The 22,449-nt window shown below is 39.7% G+C and overlaps 1 protein-coding gene and 1 long non-coding RNA gene across 2 annotated transcripts in view; one reads left to right on the forward strand and one right to left on the reverse strand.

The window, feature by feature from the left end:
- The window catches only part of LOC132520011 (uncharacterized), a 73,815-nt gene that overhangs the window by 25,632 nt on the left and 25,734 nt on the right, over nt 1-22,449 (forward strand). The window contains exon 4 of the long non-coding RNA XR_009540409.1: nt 14,738-14,864. This is a non-coding gene — a long non-coding RNA (uncharacterized LOC132520011). The remainder of the gene's footprint in view (nt 1-14,737; nt 14,865-22,449) is intronic.
- The window catches only part of PDE5A (phosphodiesterase 5A), a 139,590-nt gene that overhangs the window by 25,159 nt on the left and 91,982 nt on the right, over nt 1-22,449 (reverse strand). Inside the window, exons 12-14 of the mRNA XM_060148656.1 lie at nt 10,656-10,802; nt 5,760-5,885; nt 4,230-4,324 (exon numbers count right to left, since the gene is read on the reverse strand). Of these exons, the coding sequence (XP_060004639.1) occupies nt 4,230-4,324; nt 5,760-5,885; nt 10,656-10,802 (368 nt within the window). The remainder of the gene's footprint in view (nt 1-4,229; nt 4,325-5,759; nt 5,886-10,655; nt 10,803-22,449) is intronic.

The raw sequence follows: 22,449 nt of genomic DNA on the forward strand, positions 1-22,449 counted from the left end.
GCCTTCTATGAGTCAGGGGTTATTTTATGTTCCTATTCTCTGTGATCACAGATATTCAAGTTGATGATTCATTTGACCTTGTGACCCCAGTTCTTGGACCTTCTTGACTCTGCTGATTGCCCTTTTTTCACATCAACAATAGACAGTCCCTTCTTTGTTCCACAGCTCCTAGCTGCTACCAGGCATAGTCTTTTTGCTACTCCCTGTCCCTCCCTGGGGAAAAAAAAGCAAGATCTTCAACTCCCATCTGTCCTTAACAGTATCCCCCTGTGAAAATACCTAAAACGTCTTGAGCATGTAGTCTGTGCCAGGTACTGTTCCAAGCACTTTACATCTACTTATACTCCTTAATCCTTATAAGAAACCCTGTGAGACAGGCACTGTCATTATTCTACTATACAGAGAAGGAAACATAGAGAGGGAGTTTAAATGACTTGCCCAAGGTCACAAGGTGAGAGGAGTCAGGATTCAAATTTGCACCATAACCATCACAGCTCCTGCGTGGTCGTCTAAGGACCAAATGAGCTCATGTACATAAGTGCTAGAAGGAGTTCCAAATGCCATGGGATAAGACCTATATTAAGTGTTAGCTTCTATTATTATTATTACTATTATTATTAGTGACTAACTGAACTTGCACTTTATTCATATTCAGATCTCTAGTCTCTCAAGCCCTCCGACCTTACCAAGGATGATCTCACTGGCTAAAATAGACTCTCCTCAGTGTGAACTTCACAAATTGTGATTCCTGTGCTGTCTTTACTGCTCTTTTAAGCCTCTAGGAGCCTGCTGACCCTGTTACCACCGTGCCTATTCACGACCTTAGCTCACTCCTGTTCCTCTGTCACAGAGCAGAGAGGACCATGGTACAGGGCAAGTTCTTCCAGGACAACTATACATGATCTGATTGTCGGTACCAGGAAATTTTTTATTGATTTTGCTGAATCTCTAATCTTGAAAAAAACATTCATTTGGTCATTTTACCTCTTCTAACCTCCATACTATGTATTACTTTCTCCTCATTGCCAAAACTCCTTTCCCCTCCATCCTCCCTCCCAAAGGACACACGCATGCATACACACTTCTCAGTTCTTCATTGTTGTCAGTGACAGCATCATTGTTAATTTCTTGGACCCAGAGTCATGATTTTACCCCTTCGTTCCTGCATATAACTAGCTGTTCAATATTTAAACAATTTTCTCCTTCAGTCTCTTCCTTTCTCTAGCTAATATGTGATGTTCACATACACCTGGCTTTCCCTACCTAACAGCTTTCTGGCTGGAACTCTGTGGTTCTAATTATTACCCATTTACCTTGTACCTTACTTACAGACTTTTCTTCCTAAACAATGTCTTCATTACCCACTGCAGCAATGGCTCTTTGTCTTTTCACTACACCGAATATAAAATGCACGGCTTGGTTTTCCAGCTCTCCCTCGGAAGGGTCTTCTAACTTCCACTTGTTCATCCTCTTCCTTTCCATCCCTAGTCAGTGAGCCTTCTGACCAGTCAGACTAGCCATCATGTCTGTTCCATGAATATGCCCACTTCATGGTGTTCCTGGAGTACCTTCATGCTCTCCCCTCTCCAAATCCTACACACTTCAGAGATCCGGCTGCAGTCTCACCTCCTCCATTAACAGTAAGGATGGGCTACACTGATCATCGTCAGTCTCCTCTACTGACCACTTATAGCCCACGTTATCAAACAACACAGGACTTACTAGATACTTTCTGGCATTAATCACCATTGTTTCATGAAACTGTGCAAATTCCTTGATAACAGAAGCCGAATTTTATACTTTTATAGCTCTCTTTCTGCCTAGCAAAGTACCAGGCCCCAGTAACTGCACATTATCTCTTTGCCTAAAATGTAGGATAATTTCACTATATTTATAAAACACCAATCCTGAATCTAACCAAATAAATGCATCTACAAGAGTCCTCTTATATTGACGGCAGGCCGAACGTGGGGAAATTTCTCTACATAAGCAGATGTCTGCGCTTCAGCCATTTTGTTCCTATGACTGCCTGTTTTTAAAAGAATAATTCAGTAACTATCTGGAATCACTCTTGCCTCTATCCACCCATGTGGGAGAAGAAAGCACAAGCAGTGAACTCTTCTCTCAAAGATTTCACTGGCGTACTTGAAGCGCTCTTCACAATGGCAATCTTCCTAGGCCAAGAAGGAATCAAAGAATCAGATACTGAATCAAAACACAGTTTCCTAAACAAGGAATATCTTACTTCAATTTAATTTTCTGAAAAGATGTTCAACAAGCACAAATGACAGAGTTCAGTTTCTAACTCTGCTACCATATGAGGGCTTTTTTGTCTTTTTGATATATTACGTTTATTTTTGTGTCTTACTGTTTTGGTTTTCTTTATAGAGTGTTTGAATATCTGATGAGGCCTGGACACAGTACACCTTTTTAGAAGTTAGTTCTTTATATGGAAATGTTTCTGATACTCTTAGTCTCCAAAGAGTCCCCTGGTTAAGAAAATCCTACTGGAGGTATCACTCGTTTACCACGAGGGAAAGGAAAAAAAGAAACATCCCTGGGAAATTCTTGGTTTCCTTTACTCAAACCACAAGGATGTAGGAAGAAATAAATATCTCTGAAACTCCTTTAATTTTTTTAAAAGTTATTATTCCTTAGTGTAAGTCTGCTCTGCGGCGTATGTGAAAGCAAGATTGTGTGGTCTGACTTTTTCCCAGGACTTTTTTTTTTTTCAAAGAGAGGATGACGTTTCTCCAGATGTTTTTCCGGGTAATTATTTTTAAATAAACAAAGGAAAAAATAGCTTAGTGGTTTTTTTCACTCCAAAGCAGGGCAGTATGGCAATCCACACACTAATAATCCATATCCCAATGATATGGTGTTCAGTGCTGAGGCAGGAAGAGAAGGCAGCACCGCTGGCTCTCATCCTTAGGCTGTGCTTGACTCTGCGCTGTAAATCTTTTCACGTCATTGTTTCCTTCCAAAATTACTCCTGTGTTGATGGGAGGCTCAGGACCACAATCACATGACAAAGCACAGGGTACAAAGGACATGTCACCCAGTCAGTTCTCCAAAACATTAGACTTTAAAGAGGAGACAGCAAGCCTCTGATAGTCAGGCAAGAGCTTGCTATCTTTTCCCATCAAAGGTCAGCAGAGGACACGGTTGCTACATCGCTACAATTCTTTTTACATGAAGTTTTCCGTTTACTGTATTTAGATAAAGGGAGTGTGATTAGAGAGCTTTCTGAAATTCCCTCAAGATATCAGACATGTGGAATTTCCTAGAGAGATCTATGCTTTAGTTGAATCACTTGCATACCTTAAAAATGCTCTGTAGTAAGAGATTTCACCATTAAAACGTATGCCTTTCAACTAACTTGCTTCAAGAAAATAAAAATGTCACAGTGGCTCAAAAATCTGATGAAAAGTGATATCACCTTTATTATCTCATTTGTCATTGCAAATGTTACTTAAGCGTGGTTCAGAAGGGAACCTGAAAAGCTTGTCTGAAGAGTTAGTATCTTACTCGCAACATCAGCCAAAATGCAGGCTTCTGCTCCTAAGATTTATTTAACACTTAGATATGTACCAGGCATTCTACCTGGTAGTGATGTGTGTTATGTCTTAAAACTTATATGAACGCTGTGAGGTAGGAATGCTGTTATCTCGATTTCACAAGCCAGGAAATGGAGGTGTAGAGAGAGGAGTGTCCTGCCCATGGTCACACAGGAACTCTGTGGCAGATGTAGGATTTGAATCCAAGTCTGACCCCAGAGCCCAAAGTCTCCAACACTGTGTTCCACTGCCTTCGCTAAGACCAAAAGCCTCTTTCTAGGCAGCATTTACTAAGTACTTAGGATAGAGCTAAGCACTCTTCAAATATTATCTTTTATTCCAGGGTGAAATTCTACCTTTTCTGATCTACTCTTAACAGTTTTCCAATGAAGCTCCTAAGCTGGGTGTATATAAACAAAAGCAAAACGCTTGGTAATTATCTAATGAAATAAGATTCTCAACGTAAATAGTTTTTGAACTTCAGGCCAGAGATGTTACCAACACAATATTGGACTTGCATTATTTTTTCCATTTCCCTTAAATAAAACCAGAGTATGTTATGGGACCTTGACCAACTGAAAGTTTGTACCATCAAATTATGCTGTGGCTTTTACTTTTAAAACTACAATTTAAAAGAAACAATCTCTTCTGTTGCTGGGGTGAATGCCTTACCGCTGTATGTAAGAGTTATTCACACCGCGGTGATCCAAATCGTGGCTTAAGGCAGCAATCAGCAGTGCGAGTATCTCCAGGTCAGTCAGCCTGTTCTGCACGACCGAAGAGCAGAAGAAAGAAAGAGAAAGAACAATTTGGTAAAGCGCATTATACCACCTCTTTCCACCAATCACGTGGTTTTCTCCTTAGTGCTTTACATATATGTGCTTTCTAGTCACATAGGACTCACGCTAGAATCCTATTCTGCAGGCAATCAGTCGTACTTTGTTTTCAGAATGGGATTATCATTATCAACCGAAAAAGTTCAAATGCCTCAAATAATCAATAACCTGTCCACCTATAGTCTATATATATATATATATATATATATATATTTCTTTTTAAAGAAGATGTTGGGGGTAGGAGTTTATTAATTAATTAACTTATTTTTGCTGTGTTGGGTCTTGGTTTTCTGTGCGAGGGCTTTCTCTAGTTGTGGCAAGCGGGGTCCACTCTCTTCATCGCGGTGCGCGGGCCTCTCACTATCGCGGCCTCTCGTTGCAGAGCACAGGCTCCAGACGCGCAGGCTCAGTAGTAGTGGCTCACGGGCAGTGGCTCTGCGGCATGTGGGATCTTCCCAGACCAGGGCTCAAACCTGTGTCCCCTGCATTGGCAGGCAGATTCTCAACCACTGCGCCACCAGGGAAGCCCCACCCTATTTCTTATAAATGTTTGCTATGGCAGGAAAGTACTACTATGGTATCTGATATGGCTTCTTGGACAACAATCACTTTTTTTAGCTCTAGCCAGCTAAAATGTGCACTCTATGAAAGTAGAGACAGAGAATAACATTTTTAGAATTTATTAAATAAAAAAGAGCATGGAAGCTCTGAATTAAAAACAGTTTTATGATGTATGCCTGGAATCACTGACATAGAATAACTTGTTGATTCCCACTGAAGTTAGAATCTAAGGACAGAGATATGAAAAATTTGGCCCAGAAAAGAACGAATTACTTGAACGTTTTCTGCATTGATCTTCCTGTAAACAGTCTCTGGTCAATGTATATGAAACCAAAACCGTTTCCATGAAATAGTACTTATAAAATTAACAGAGTGCTCCAGAGAAAATGTGACAGAGAACCCTGGACTCATCTATGGAGCCAAGTTCAGGACCTGAGTGGTTTTTGAGGAATTCTACTATGGAGCAGGTTGAATGTGAACATGAGAAATTTGATACTTTTCTTATATTGTAGAGTTTTCTTCTGAAGGAAGCATTTATTTGCCCAAAGGCCATTAAGTTTAACATGAAGCTATTTTAAAGATTTTTAAAAATAGGCCATATATATTATATATGAAAGAAAATTAGAAATTATTTTGCCATACCAGTCTTCCTTAATTAACAAAATGTAATTTATTTTGTAAGTGGCATTAAATATTATTCTCAGTCATCATTAGTGCACATTAAAAAAACACTTGAAAGAATATGCTGTATTCTTGCAGCAAAGCAACAAAATGTCTTAAATATATAAATGGCTCTAAGAAGTACCTGAATTTTGCCTGCTTTTAGTGCGGCAAACATGCACTGAGCTGTATTAAAGGCATGTCTCCAATTATGATAGGCAACATTCTTCCGATAGTTCTTCTTAACACTTAAAATCCACCTGCAAAGAACCTTTAGGAAATAAAGCGTTATGTAGTAAAAATAACTGCTGACATTTATCACACATTTATTAATCTTCACGCAATGTACAAAGCATTTACATCTAACTCCCGGGACTCTGAGGGAGGCACTACCATTTTGATTATTGTACAGATGAGGAAAGTGACATTCAGAGACTTGCCCAAGGTCACAGTGCTTGTAACCTCAGCAGTTTGACTTCAGAGCCTACCATGCAAACCACCGTGCTAACTAAATTAGATGTGAAATGCAAGGCAGCTCGAAGAAAGGTACTTTTGTCATGGGTAGGGCACAGACTAGCTTTTTAAAAGATATTATGTCCATGTGTCATCAATTAGGAGAGTCCAAGTAGGCAGTCACACGTGCATGAATTCACTCTCAGGGAGCCATGCAAGCAGCCAGTCTCCAGTTCTTCTCATGCTCCCATTCTGTATGTCTGCAAAAGTAATTGTGTGAGGCTCTGGGGATGGCTTGGGGGCAAGGCACACAGCACATGTCCAAGGACAAACTGGAGCTCCAAGTCCCAATCTTTGTCCCTTTTAAACTATGCTTAAATATTCAGGCAGAGTTACTGCTTGGTTACCAAGAAGTAATTAACAAAAAATAATATATGCAACATAAAGCCCTGGGTGTGTGTGTGTGTGTGTGTGTGTGTGTGTGTGTGTGTGTGTGTGTGTGTGTGTGTGTTATACACATATTTTAAAAGATGGGGAAAAAAAGGATAGATTTCTGAAAAATCTCACAAGCTGGGTTTAATTCAACTCCTTAGTGGTGTATTCAGTAAAATCTCCAGGGACTCATGGGCTGTAAGCTTGATAATTTTGTGTTTGTGTTAGCATCAGAGTCTGCCTCTCTTCAATACTGAATGATTTACTATACTTTTGGGGATCTCTAAAAATAAATATGTGCTTCTCCCTACGTGTATCACTGGAGATATTTCAAACACAAAGGGCATTGCCCTGGGGAATAGAAAAAGTACCAGGGAAACGAATGTTGCTTTAACAATATTCAACACAGTTTGATTGGCTGCAAAAGTAGGCCAAAAACAAGGTTTCTTCTTTGTTGGTAGAAATTGTTTATAGAGGATTTGGCAGAAAAATCAATGCTTTCATATCCTCCCTTTTCTTTTCAGGTCTCTTTGTTCCTGTTCTATGACGCAGTTCACAGGGAATTCTGATAAAAAGAACCCAAATGTCCCCTAGCTCTTTCAGCCCCGAGTAACCATATTTCCCAGAGGATTTCCGTATGCCTAAGGTTGACGTGCTAACCTGAAGTACACTGCAGCATGACCATTTCTCAACAAAGTCGACCCCGAAGATGATAGATTTATCTTATTAGGAGAATTTTAAGTAAGAGCAATTAATTTTCTTTGATATGCTTAGAAAGTGAAGTGTCATGGAAAATAACTGGTGATTAATTAGTCAAGGAAAATAAGCAGGAAAACCCAGAAATTTAACCTATGGACATATCTCTTTACTAATCATAAATCTGTAGATATAATTAAATAGGCACTTATGCATATAATGTGAAATAATGACCAAAATGACTTTATGAAACCTAATTCCTGATGGACTACTCTATTCTGCTTCTTTTTATTATCTGGCCACACTGCGTGGCTTGTGGGATCTTAGTTCCCCGAACAGGGATTAAACCCGGGCCATGGCAGTGAAAGCGCTGAGTCCTAACCACTGGACCGCCAGGGAACTCCCTATACTGCTTCTATGGAAATGGGCCTATTGAACTAGGTAACCCAATGGATACCCAACTGTATCTAATTAGTAACTAGATTCAAGTACAGTTTTGGATTCTGTTATCAAATGTTCTTAACAGCGTTTAGGAAAATTATGGTCAGATCTGCTTAATGCTTGGTGGATATGCCTGGCGTGTTCAAATCTGTAGTACAATCTTTTGTACAGGACTACTGAGTAATTATGTGCAGTTTGGAAGACCCTAGGGAGCATGCTCAATACACTGAATCAGTCTCCAACATTAGGCTTCCTAAGTCCCGCACGGCATCCTTAAAGATGCTATGGGAGAAAGCAAAGAAAGAAAAAACACAGCTGAGCTCCTGCCTTCAAGAATTTCAATCAGTAGTGAGTGAAAGTAACAAAAGCACACATATAAAGGAAATAAATTCACATAAAAATGAGAGCACAAATTTATAAACTGTCAATAGCATTCCAAGTGGCATGAAGTCAGTCCTAGGGTTCTCCCAGAAACAGAGATTTTTAAGTCAGGCTCTGAGGAAGAGTATGTTATGGCACAACATACTTGGAGCAGACTTGGAAGTGGAGCCATCCTGTCCATTCAGGGGAGGAACGACACATAAAAGACAGAAGGTCAAGGAAAACAAGTACAGCACACGCAGATTTGTTGGAGTAGAGTTGAAGAATCTGCTTCAGAGATCAGCAAGAATTATAGGAGAGTAACTCAAGATTTGGAAGCCAAGCAGAGACAGGAAGATCTGACATAACTTTCAGTAGAAATATTCTTTGTCGGGGCACTTCATGGTGCTTAACATCCTCTCTAGCAGTAACATTTTAATTTTATCATCCTAAAATTATATCTGAAATGTACAGTGACAATAATATCTCAAATAAACAAAACAGAAGAGTCACTAAGGCAGGAAGGCCAACCAGAATAATAGCAATGTTCGTGTTGATGTTGGCCGGAATTAGAATAGTAGTTATTCAAACAGAAAAGGAGAGTAGATGAATGAGACATGGAGGAGAAATATCTGCCTAATGGATAAACATTCAAGGAAAGGTAAAAATAAAGACTGTAAAAGAAATTCTCAGTGACTATCTTCATACCCAACACTCAAATGCTATCTAAAAGCTTATGTTTTTAAGAAATAAGAAATAAATCAACTTATATAAGAATTTCATAAATAGGTACAAGGATCATATTCCTGTTCTGTCCAGGCCCTTTCAACAGAATCAGCACTAGTGTAAAGTATGGGCGATCTCAGGAATGGAAAGGGATTTGAGTCGCTATCTAGGTTTAGAAGTCCCGTGACTAGCAAGAAGCAGAACTGAGATTTGCATTTAGAACTTCTGGCTCTAAATGAGATCTTCATTCCATTAATAGAAAAGGCTTTTTAAAATGAGCCCTGTAACCTACCACAGAGAAATCTGATAGGGAAATATAACCATGGTCAAATTTGGTCTAAGGAAGGGATAACTGACATGTACTCTACACCTGTGTATTAATCGAAATATACAAGTGTGCACACATACACATGCATGCAAACAGACAATCTCACAGATGCATGTGTAATTCTCACAGGACTCCCGTTGGGGAGGTCGTACCACTATTCCCAATGAACAGATTACAAAACTGAGACTGTGAGAGATTAACTGCCCAAAGAAATTAGAGGTAATCACTAGTCGAGCTATGACTCAAAATCCATGAACTTTCTACTCCACCATGCTATGTCAATTTCTTCATTTGTAAAACAGGGACCATAATAACCAAAGAACCTTTCTTGAGAGCTTCTTAAAATAATTAAATGATATGAGCTCTTAATCAACACGCTCTTATAGGAGTGAAGTATTACTAGAGAAGAGTCTACAGACAGTTGGTCTTTGTTTTCACCCAAGAGTAATATAAACCGGTTAAATTAAAGAAAGAACTAGATCCGGGCCCCCAGTAATACCAGAAATGACACTGTATTAACTTTAGCTATATTAGCCCTCAGTTTTCATGCCTCAGTGAGGCTTTGAGAGCAGGGACGAATCATCACTGAAATGTGTGCCAAGCACAGTACAGGATACACTGCTTACTGTTAATAAATATTCATTTTATGAATGAATGGATTGCTGGATAGTGGAGGCCTTCAAGGTATTTACATTTCCAGATAGGAAATCTGTACGAGGAGACTAGACATTCAACTGACCGGAAAAAAAGTAGTTTTAAAGGCAAATTACTAATTTTTTTTTCATATCGGCCTTTCTATTCTCCCTTATTCTTTGATGAGATACACGTAGCCATTATGAAACAGAATAGAATTCCCTGATATCTCCCAACTGGTATTAGAAGGTATTGATTTCAGTCTTGCTATTTTCTGAGAGGCGAATAAGGTAATCGACGGGGGTTAAAATCAGTTTTCATCTTCACTCCATATGGGTGACCCTGTTTGAACCAAGAGCTTGGCTTCACATCAACCTCTTCACTCCCTCATTTCCAAAGGAGTTCACTCTGTTTTGGTCCTTCTTTCTACTGTGTTATCGTAACCTCCACAATCAGATCACGTTACTTCCCTACTTAAAATTCCTCAGTGACTCACCATTGTTTTCAGGATAAAATCCAAATTCCTCTGAATAGTGTACAAGGTTCTACAGAATCTGCTTCTTGGTTGCTTTTCTCAGCCCCTCACCAGTGCTCCATGCCTCCAGCCCCACTCTCTGTCATCCTGCCTTTGCACATGCTGCTCTCACTGTTGGGAATATTCTCCCCTATTCTTCAACCTGGTGCTTGATACATGTGGGAACCCAATACATGTCTTTTTAATGGTTGATAACTTTTCTTTAAACACGCTGGGTATGCATTAGGTGACAGTATATGAATCTCTGAAACTTAAAAATCCTTATTCCATACTAGTGTCCAAAACTAATTCTCTCCCTTACACACACACACACACACACACACACACACACACAAACACACACACACACACACACACACACACACACACACACACACACACACACACACACACACACACACACACACGCTTTCCAGAGGACATCACTGCATTCCTACCTCATGTTTCATCTGGAAGTTCTGCACAAGGTTGAGGTCAGTGAACATCCGGATTGTGCACAGTGCCGTTTCCAGGTCAGACAGCTCAAAGTCACTGAAGCTGAAGTCGGTGATTTTAAGTGTCTGGGCAGATGGTACCATGGCAGCCTTAGGTAAGGGGAGAAGAAGAAAGTGAGATAAAGCTGTGAAAGCAGCAGTGATTCACAAAGTTTTCTTGATTTGCTATGGGGAAATAGCACACTGTGTTTATTTTTTTTCCTTTTAATGTCATATACTAGAAATCTTTTAATGTAGAAGTTACTCCATTTCTTTTTTTTTTTTAAACTGAGCCACATGTGGGTAACTAATATGGTTCCAGGTAGGCCAGGTGGAGGAGAGAGGGTAACTGTACCTAGAACAGCAGGCAGAACTAAGGACTCCAGTGATCCTGCCCCTTTATACCTCCTCAGTGTTATTCGTTCAACAGATACTTATTGAGTAATTATTGGCCCCGTCCCAGAGGATAAGTGGTGAGCAGGATAATGATAATGTTCTAAGCATTTTACATTTAATCCTCAAGACAACCTTATGAAATCGATACTCTAGCTCCATTTTCCAAGTACAGAAACGTGAGCATGGATGAACACTTCCTTACCCATGGTGGCACAGCCAGGTAAGGACTGGAGCCTGGCTTCCAGTGCAGACAGATTATGCTGCTCTCAGATTTGACACAATCTCTAATCTAGAGACCAACAGAACCTACTTTACTCAAGCCTGACCACAAGAATCACCTAGGGTGCCTATTAAAAATAGAATTAGTGGGCTTCCCTGGTGGTGCAGTGGTTGAGAGTCCGCCTGCCGGTGCAGGGGACACGGGTTCATGCCCCGGTCCGGGAGGATCCCACATGCCGCGGAGCGGCTGCGCCCGTGAGCCATGGCCGCTGAGCCTGCACGTCCGGAGCCTGTGCTCCGCAACGGGAGAGGCCACGATAGTGAGAGCCCCGCATACCGCAAAAAAAAAAAAAAAAAAAAAAATAGAATTAGTGATTCTGATTCAGTAGGTCTGGGATGGGTTAAGAAACTGGTGTTTTGGAGGGGGATCTGTGTTTTAATTAACATCCTCAGTTTTGATTTGTTAGTCATTTAATTGTAGTAAAACACTTGCAATTTCTTCAAATACACCTTGCTCTTTTTTTTTTTTTAAATCAATGTTACTTTTACCTCCTGCTTCTCCTACTTTCTTTAACTAAAGGACTTAAGACACAGTTCCCATCCAAAGAAGAGTTAAATGCCCTTCAGAGCTAATCCCACCTTGGGAATACCTGTTTAATTACACGAAGTTCACTATAATGTAATTTCTTGTTTATCTGTCTCCTAAGTACACTGCAACTGACAGGTGGGGCTGTACCTTACACATCTGTGTATCCATTGTATCTACTGATGGATACAGTTTTGATATTTGTTAATATGAATATTTATTAAATGAATGGAAGGGGAAAAATCTTATTCCCTTCACTTAATTTGAGTTATAAGTTCTGGTTTTAAGGTCCCCAAACTTCTTAGGAGAGTGGAGCCCATTAACTTGAGTTAGAAAACTAGCAGACCTGGCAAATGCATTCCAATTCGTTTGGTTTGGTACTGAATATTTTTTAAAAACCACCGAATTTGTTATACTATTTAAAAATTGGGAGAGTTTTAACAATAAAACAGGATTTCTGGCGTCTCCTGGAAAATCCGGCCACGTTGAGCCCCAATTCCCATGAAGCAATGCTGGCCACAGCCGAGGCCCCCCGGCTCCCTCATACTGAGCAAAGCTGTCAGGCTTCTCTCCTAGATTTCCTGCCGCGCCCCTGCCGGCATGAGAACTTGTAAGAACCCCACTTCTCCATCCCCTTGACTATTCACTCTGCCAGCACTGTAACTGCCTCAGCCAGATGTGGCTGAGATTGACGTGATGAAAAGAGGCTTTAACTTGGTGTGGGGCAGAGGGAAGAAAACCAGGTTCTTTCCAATGTTTTTTCCTTGATTCCCTCCAAACCCCTTAAATTTCTTCTGAGAATCTGGTATATCACTTCTCTGCCTTCCCTCCATCTTTTGTGAAGTAAAAAGGTCAAAACTACTAAAACCTTATGGAGCAATCTAGAACTTTCCCTACCAGCCTGAGGGCGCGCGCACATTCTCTGCTCATCGGGACCCTCGTGTTTTACTTACACATACCAGACCTGATTAAACTTTAAAAGAATGTCACCCTCTTCATACTCCAAACCAAGACTCTTTTGCCCAAGCCCAAAATTCACTGAACGCCTTCTGTTCAGTCAATTCGACAGGCTAATGCGTGGGCTGAACTAGGGGAAGAAAGGAGGGCTGAAAATGCACCGAGAAAGGGTAGCGCTGTTTACACCAGCCTCCAACATCGAGACGGAGCAGACAGCTTGAGGGGACCGGGGAAGTGTGGAGGTGGGAGTAGGCCCACCTTTTAACTCAGAGCAGATGACAGCTGCTTCCCTTAAACATTGCACAAGAGAACAGATGTTTGTTCCTTAGGGCATCATTATTCTTAGAGCAGGAAGTTTTCCCTCTTTCCTTCCACAAAGGATATTCTAAACACAACGGGATGAAGACGGCCAACACGGCTTGTGCCTCGCCCCATTATACACTCTAACTCCCGACCGCTCTCTCCTGAGAGCAAAGACGCTTCTCTTCTGCTTGTTCAGCCACGTCACACCACGACTCAACCTTTCTAAGCTGACCTGGGGGGATGTGCAGACATTTTCCTTCAGAACCTTGTGGTCAGTGATACAGAGGTTCGGAATTCTTGGGATCGATTGCTAATAAGCCATGAGAAAGTCACACATCATTTAAAGCTCTCGTAAACTGCTTCTCTGACCATCACAAGAGAATTCAACTTTCTGTCTGCCCTGAAAGGGCTTGGGATAAAGGGGATTTTAAGTAAAACATATTGCCTGTCATTCTAACTTACCATTTTATAAAACGAAATAGTCTACATCTTACTAATAGCAGGGAAAAAATATGTGGTATTTCTGGGAGAGGTTATGTATATACAATTCTGGATTTTTATAGCTTCCTTCACTGACCGTTTGATTTGTTAGAATTTGCAAAGTGAGACTTCTGACTTTGTTTTTCTTTGGGGGATAATATAACTTATTGCATCATGATGTTGAAGACAAACAAGTAACATATTTTATAGATTCTGTAAAGCTATAAATGTGTATATGTATTATGGTTGACTAATCCAATTCGAACTTCTGGAACTATGATACCACCTAATACTGCACAATACTGCTTATTTCCCCACATGAAAGCACAGTGCCTGTGAATTCTCAGGCAATAGCAATTAGATATTTTAGTGCTTCATCTGAATATAGTTAAGCCTTTCTAGGGTTGGGAGTTCTAATTTGTGTCAAATTAACCAAATACGGAATATAAAGAATATACAAAGCTCCCTGGGTTAAAGATTCAACCTGGCAAACCGTTTGGTAGTACAAAGTCATTTTTCTTCTGAGTTCTTTAATTACATCTGCCACTCAAACTCATAAAGAAACTAGTTACCTCTCGTGACTCTTTAGAGGAAATGCTTCATTGAAGTTCCTTTTTTATGACTCTTTTTTCTAAAGTCTTGATCCCTTTTCACCATTCTTGCAAAAATTAAACAAAACAAAACTCTGGAAGTGAAATTCACTAAGGGTGGAACTGGACATATCCTTGGGAGTAGGACTGGATTGGGTTAAAGGAAGCAGTATTCAGAGCTATAAAAATACTTTAACTGCTCAGTGATCTTTAATTAAAACCAGCTGTTCTGAGTACCCTCTGACTGATGAGGATCTATATAATAAACTGATCCCCAGCCGGCATTATCCTAGATCAGCTACCACATCTGCATTTGGCATTAGATAATGATCATAAAAAGAGAAACCTGAAAGCAAGGTGAAGCACATGGTAGAGGAATGTTTGCTATTAGGGGTTCTAGTCCCGATGCCCCACTGACTTTGTCACCCTGAACAAGATGTTCAACCTCTGCCCATTTTCTCACCTGTAAAATGAGGGGGTTGTCTCTAAGGTTTAATTTATCTCTGTGTCCACAGGACTCCAGGATGTATAACTGCCTTCTCACTTTGGAATCCAAGGCCACCCTGTGAGTGGCATCTAAATCTTGCCAGTGACCTTCCTGTACAGGCCCAAGCTCCGTCTCTGACTCTCTCACCATTTAAGGTAAATGGATGGTGCTCCTTAGCTGTTACGGTTATACTGTGCTTTTCATGGGTACGTGGTAGCCTCTATACTTACTGCAATAATGCTCTAACTGAAAAATTGAGTTTTTGGAAATTGCCATCATTTGACTTTTTTATGCAAGGTGGGGAGAGGTGTCTATGTTTTTGCCATTTGTTTTCAAGGTTAATTAATGCTGTCTCTTTCACTTCCGGGTCTCTGTGGTAGATACTACTGTAGCAAGACTCCATTAACATAACACCTATTTCAACCTTTTCCTAGTGAGGCTTCATTTTCTGAAGAGTTAAGAAAGCTCAAAAATATATTTCCCTGACTCCCTTTCAGCTAGGGTTCCAGATGAAATTTGGTTTCTTCAATGAGGTATACCTGAATTTCAAACTAACACAGTGCCTACCACACGAGGAACCCGTTTTTCTAAAATGTGGTTCCAGAGGGTGTTATGCAGCTGTGGAGACTTCAGTTCTGGCAGCAGCTTTCTCACTCCCAACATATGCTGCGATGGTTGATTCTGGAAGGAGATGGCCTAGTGGCTTTCTGATTCTGGCTTACATGAAAGTTTCCACAGTGAGCCAGATCTCGAAACCCACACACAATCTTATCCTGTAGGCTGCTGAATGACGGTGTAGGATGAAATCACAGACTTGCCGTATCTCTTATGTGAACATTAGTGCACTGATCAGGAGCAAGTGGGGCACCAAGGATGGAACTGAGACATTTAAGAAGATGTGGATAACTACACATATCCCAAACCATTCACTCTAGAATATGTCTATAGTATATAATTTCATGATGCCTATACTTTACAGTCATAGCTTTTTTTTTCTGATAATTATATAATATTATATAATTAAGTTATACCTATAGTCCTTCACTATTCTTTAAGTTCCAAGAGGACAGATTGATTACTTATTGTTATATTTGTAACACCTAATATAATACCCACATAAAATAGGAGATAAATGTGAATGTATAAATGAAAAACTTTTTGTGATCATCAAGCACCTAGTCAGTTCTTCATAATATTTACTTTAATTTGGCAAAGAGCTATGACACAAACATTAGTAATGAACCATGCTGAGTGAGACACAACGGATAAATTATAGACTATGACTTCTCTTACAGTTCAATTATTCACTTTATTTACTTTTGAAAAATTTTTTATAGCTTAATTCCCTCTTTCATCTGCACAATGAATACTTCGCTACTGTAATTTAAAAAACTCAGCTTCAGCTTGTTTTAAGTGTCATTAAATTTTGATTGATTCACTTGCAAGAACACTGGAAACTCAGGATGGGAAAGCAATGACCAAAAGTTTTCTACTTTTTAGCAGCTCTGGGTAGGATGTTACTTAAAATGGTCAACTCTAGATAACTCCCCTCAAGTAGAGAATTGGTTACACTTCACAAACAAAAGGCTTACATTTATTTTAGAACACATGGTGCTTTTTTCTTCCTACCTGTTTTCCACCCACCTGTTGTTCTTTTTTGGCTAATTCAAAAATGAGTGCATACTTTTGTATGGTTGTTAGCATAACTGACACCATCTTGGGCCCATACAGTTCCTCCTGTCCTTCCACTGACCCTCCCCAGGACTGTACTATATGGTAAATCATTTCTCCGTCATCAAGGGCTTTGTAGTTAATAGGTATTTTTAACAATCATTAGGTCCAGGTGGCCTCTATGCTCTGTTAGCTCCAAACAATGATGAAGACCTTCACTGACGAATTCCCAGCGCCCCTGAGACTAGCTACCCATTCATAAATCTTGACTTAGGAATGCACTCCCTGTTTCCAAGCACATACCCGCATACCCTAGATTAACCATAAAATTGTCCCAGTGGCCCCTCGGTGGTGTGGAGTGCAGCTGTGAAGGCTTCCAAATTGTTGTCCATCCGATCCTACCCTGTAAGTTACACTACGATGAACTGATCCATTGATTGTGTGGAGCTGCCTGCCTTGTTTTTCAGTCTCAAGATACCTTCTCAGTTTGGTGGGCACTTTTCATTCCCTCCATCCCCCAACAACTTTCTTGATGGTGCATAATTAGAATGGCTTGGGCAAAAAGGCTTGGAACATGACGGAGAAGATGAAGGCCTCAACGTTGCTCCTACTGCATTAGGAGAACTGCTTTTCCTCCCACTATCACCATTACTAATAATAACTGACACATAATAGCGGGGGAGGCATATGTACCAGGAACTCTGGTCACTACAACTCTCTGAGGTAAGTTCTTTCATTATTCTCTTTTTACAAATGAAGAAACTGAGGCTCAGAGAAGTCACAGATTTACCCGAGATCACGGAGCTGGAATCTGAACCTAGACATCTCTCTCTAGACTCACGTTCTTAACCATCATGCTATATTCATGAAAATGAAAGCTCTATGACCAGTTAGCCGCTGTTTTATTCATTTCATCAACTAGTAAATTATTTCTAGCTTCATAATCACTTTAAGAAAAAAGAAAGCATAATCTTGTTGAATGCACTGAAGGATCGTGAATTGTGTTATTTCATGCTAGATTATAGGCTTCCTAAAAGTCTGAATTTTCCAGAATCATTCACTCAGTTACTCAACAAAACATGTAAACCAGGTTCCTGTTAAGCAGTCACTAAATAGTAGCTATTATTATTATGACTCAAGAACTAACAGTCTGATGGAGAAGATAGACACACAAAAAATTGAAATATATCGTTTAAGTGCAACAACACAAGGATGCTAATAAGTTTGCATAAGTGAACCCTAACAACACAATGACAGAGAATGTAAGTACACATTTAACTACCTCTTTTAGTCACTTGTAATAGTTAATTTTATGTCGCAACTTGACTGGCCACAGGGTGCCCAAATGAAACATGATTTCTGGGTGTGTCTGTGAGGGTGTTCCTGGATAAGACGAGCATTGGAATCTGTGGACTCAGTAAAGGAGACTGTACTCCCCAACGTGCGAGGGCATCATCCAATCCACTGAGGGCCGATGGAACAAAAGGTGGAAGAAGGAGGAACGTGCCCCTTCTTGCTTCCTCCAAGCCCACTGGAATGGGGTATCTCCTATCTTCTCAGGCACTGGGCCTGGGATTTCAACGATCAGCTCCCCTGCTCTCAGGCCTTTAGACTCAACTCAATGACACCGCTGGTCTTCCTGGGTCTCCAGTCTGCAGACAGCAGACTGCGGACTTCTCAGCCCGCACAAGCATGTGAGCCAACTCCTCAGAATCTCTCTCTCTCTCATTTACGCATATATAAAATCTCCTTCTGCTTCTTTTTCTCTGGAGAATCCTGACTAGTAAGGTCACCTATTTTTCTAAAGTCAAAGAGAATTGTTCCTGAGCTTTATCAGTACCTTACTTAAGACAAATGACAGCCCTTCTTTTATTCAACTATTTCTTATTATGAAATAAGTCCATTTACACAACAAAAAGGGACACACTGGGGTCCCTTTTACACAAGCGTGGAAATGAAACTTTATAGGAAATAATACGTTTATAAAATGTATAGTCTCCTTGAAGCCCATAAATCACATGTTCATGGAAAATAATACACTTGGGTATGGTAAATATAAGGGTCATTTAAAAATTATTGAGTTTCCTATTTTTGGCGGATGTCTCATGAAAAAGGTTTATATATTTAGCCTGTGGCAAAGTCTCTGGTAACCTTGGAGGAAAATAAAGACATGTGGCTACACAATTTGCTCAACTGTATAATCTTTGCACAAAAAAGGTCACACTGCAATCAAAGGCATTCTGCCTGCCTGAGGTCTGAAGTATCAGATCTCAAGAGCTAAAATAGAAATTACAGAAACAACTCCTAATTGTCAACTCTTAAGAAAGGCCCTTATTCAGAAAGTTATTTATTAAATTCAGTCTGAAAGAAAGGCAGCCACTGAACTTGGTCTTCCATAAAATGTCAAATTCTTCCAATTAGCTTCAGTGTTTTATGAAGGCATTTTGTTACATTACTCCTTGATGTTTATTCGATACAGATGTTAAGAGGGAAGGAGATTTTCCTCAAAGATCCATTCTTTAAGGAAATTATTTTCAGGAATAAAATTAATGTAGGTATTTGATGAGTTTATTGGTAGCCACAAGGAGAGATGCTCAGTCAGGTATTTTAAGTTCTCCTTATCAGTCCCCATCACTAGCCTGCCTCTTGGGGCACTCTTATGCAGAGCAGTTTGGGTCTGGGTCTTTGAACAAAGCCACGCTGACAGCCATCACATTACACTTTACAGAAGGCTAATGTCTCTCTTCCCCACGTTTAACATGCACAGAAAATGTGTTTTCAAAGAAAAAACCCCACACAATTCGTTTACAAGGCTGTTAGAATATATCTTTCTCTAAGAAGGAATTGGATCCAAATATGAATGAGAAAGAAACCTACTAATACAAAGAGAGGTGAATATTCCAACTCAGCATGTGGAACCAAATCTTAAAGAGAATAAAGAAGTGAATAAGGCCTAGCAGGACTAGATTAGCATATTTTCTTCAATAACTATATTAACATATTTTATTATTTTTCCTTCTTTCTAACATTATATAAATGGATTCCTTTAAATCTCAATAGGGAAGAGGCACAGACTATAAAAACAACTTGAATAATGAGCATAAGGCATGTAATGAAGGCACATAATAATGTCAAGATTCCAATAAAATACATATATGCTTATAAGTAAAACTTCAGAGAAAATGTATGACTACAATTGGGACTAATACACTCAGATTTGGTTGCATCAACTGACAGTGTACAGGAAGTCCAAAGGACCCAAATTGTTCCAGAGTGTTTCTAGCACTTTTTAAGGAAGAAGATGCCTTGTTGGCTACAGTTCGGTGACACTAGTTATCTAGATCATAGGGTCAACTCTTCTTTATTATTATCTGCTCAAAATTTTCCATTTATAATTTGACTATCCATAGAGATTTTCCCCCAAAGTGAAGGAATGTGATGATCATCTTGACATAAGGAAGTGGCTCTATACTCTAACGCTGACTTAGGCAATAGAGATTTGGGTCAGGTATCTGGCTCTGCCCCTTACTGCTGTTACCTGCAGCATTCACACACATGCCTGATCAAGAGGGTTCACTTGAAGTTTCTGGCTCTGAAAGGTTAAGGTCAAGATGAGGTATAAATTCTGTCCTAGGAAATCCTGCCTAAGTGGCCAGCTTTTCCCTCTCTATTTTGATACAGAAGACCTTTCAGGATCACAACAGGGTCTCAGTTTGCTTTGAGATACGTTACGTGTGATTAAAGAAACTGCTATAAAGCAGAAGCTGTAGGGATTGGAACCGAATCAGCAATGACTCTATGACAAAACTGAGAAGTTTATTTTAAAAAACTAAACTCTAAAACGTATTTATTTACTGTTCTTCTAGCAAGAGAAGGCAGAAAAGGCAATCAGTCAATCAAATATTCAGTTACTTATAATACATAAACATTTATTTTATTCTGATATCTTAACTAACAACTTTCTAATAACCATAACCAGGTCAGCTGGGGTCCTTTTATTTTTAGCTCAGTAACTTGTAAGGATCATTAAAAGGTATATGGCAGGGCTTCCCTGGTGGCGCAGTGGTTGAGAGTCCGCCTGCCGATGCAGGGGACACGGGTTCGTGCCCTGGTCCGGGAGGATCCTACATGCCGCGGAGCAGCTGGGCCCGTGGGCCATGGCCACTGGGCCTGCGCGTCCAGAGCCTGTGCTCCGCAACGGGAGAGGCCACAGCAGTGAGAGGCCCGCGTACCGCAAAGAAAGAAAAAAAAAAAAAAAAAAGGTATATGGCAAAATGCTTGTTTGAGGCCCTATTTCTGCTACACCCAATATTAAGCCAAGAGAAAATAAGATTAAAAATGGGATAAAAACTCAAGTTAAGCAAGGGAAAAAAAGGATTCTGAATTTCCTATCAACTTTGTTATACTTTTATGACTAGAAAACTTTTCTGAACATAGGCATAAATATTTAGTATACTTAAGCACATTATTTAATTCTTTCAAGAACTGATTTCTAAAAATAAAAATTGAGAAGCATTTGACAGCTTTTCAATTTATTTTAGGTTTTAAATTGAGATAAACCATCAGACACATGACTAAGACAGCAATTTTGGTAATTTCTGGATGATGCAGACACCTGTGTATTTGGGGCTGCAAAGGAATTTTTATTAGGATGATAGAAAACAGAATTGAAATCAGTTGCTGAATTCCAACCAATTCAAATGAATTATTTGACCTACAAGCTATGTTATCCTAAATTTCTCAATGCAGCTGCCAGAAATCTATTTTCCAAACGGAACAACAGATGGTTTTGAACAATACTGCAATATAGCAATTCTCAGTTTTTCCAAAGTGTTTTTCTCTGGCTAAAATTATTAACATAATTGAGAAAATAATTTTCAAATTTTTCTGGAAGACTATGCTATTTTCAAAGTGAAAAGCAAAGTTTAATATCCTAATGGAATTTTTTTAAGCATTATCTTTAGAAATGACTCTATTTGCTAGTTTTTATTTATCTAAAACAACAAAGTGTACCCTTGCCCTCATTTTAGAGCTAACTTAATAATCCCACAAAGCCTGCAAGCTTTGTATCTCTCCATGCGATCATTTCCAGCTCACAGTATGCAGTTAGTTCAAAACTTTATCACTCTACGAGGATTACACAAACGGGCAATTAAGTCTGATGTGAGAAATACTTTAAACCTCTAAACCTTTGTAAATAATTGAAAAACGTCTCATTCCTTCAAACGTCACCGTGAACAAAAGAAATACAGCCAATTCGAATGAGGCTAACCCCTAGAGAAACTTAATCTTTCAGATGAAATCATCTCAAGTTCCTTCAACTGTTCTTGGCAGATGACTCAGCTTCCTACTCGGTGATTTAATCAAGAACATCTACAAGTCCTGATTCTCTTTCCTTCTTTCCTAGCGCATTCTCTCCAGTGCTGTGCAATGACGTGTGGGCTTTGGGTCTGGACTGCCTGGATTTAGTCCTGGCACCATCACTCACCATCTGGGAGATCCTGAGGAGGACAATCTAAACCCTCTCAGCCTCAAATTCCATTTTCAAAATGCTGAAACTGACCTTATAGTATGGCTGTGGATTTAATACACTTAAGTTAACACACACAAAGAACTTCAAACATGCCAGGTATATAGTAAGTGCTCAATTAAGCGTAGCTATTATTATTTACTATTACTACTATTATTATTATTATTATCCCTTTTCTCTCGTCTTGGCCAAAGAAATGTCTCTTTAATATCTAGGCCACTTCAAGGTCCAGACCTCTTTCAATTTCTTGAAAGAAACTGACTAAATTTCTTAGTCTCACACTCACCCTGGACCTTACGCCTTTGTCCAAGAACATGCTGGCTTTCCTGCTTGTGAGCAAACCCTGCTCACAAACACAAAACAAAACAAGTAAAAAACTTCACATGATGCAGCCAACACCTGTCTTAGCTATTTCACTCTCTTTCATACAAACCATATTTTTAAAAATAGTCTGTATTCATTTCCTCCATTTTCTCACCATTTACTCATACCCTTTGCAGTTTCACTCCTGAAGTTGCCTCCTGAACAATCACCTCATC

This window comes from Lagenorhynchus albirostris, chromosome 4, assembly GCF_949774975.1.
Source record: "Lagenorhynchus albirostris chromosome 4, mLagAlb1.1, whole genome shotgun sequence".
Taxonomy (NCBI): Eukaryota; Metazoa; Chordata; class Mammalia; order Artiodactyla; family Delphinidae; genus Lagenorhynchus; species Lagenorhynchus albirostris.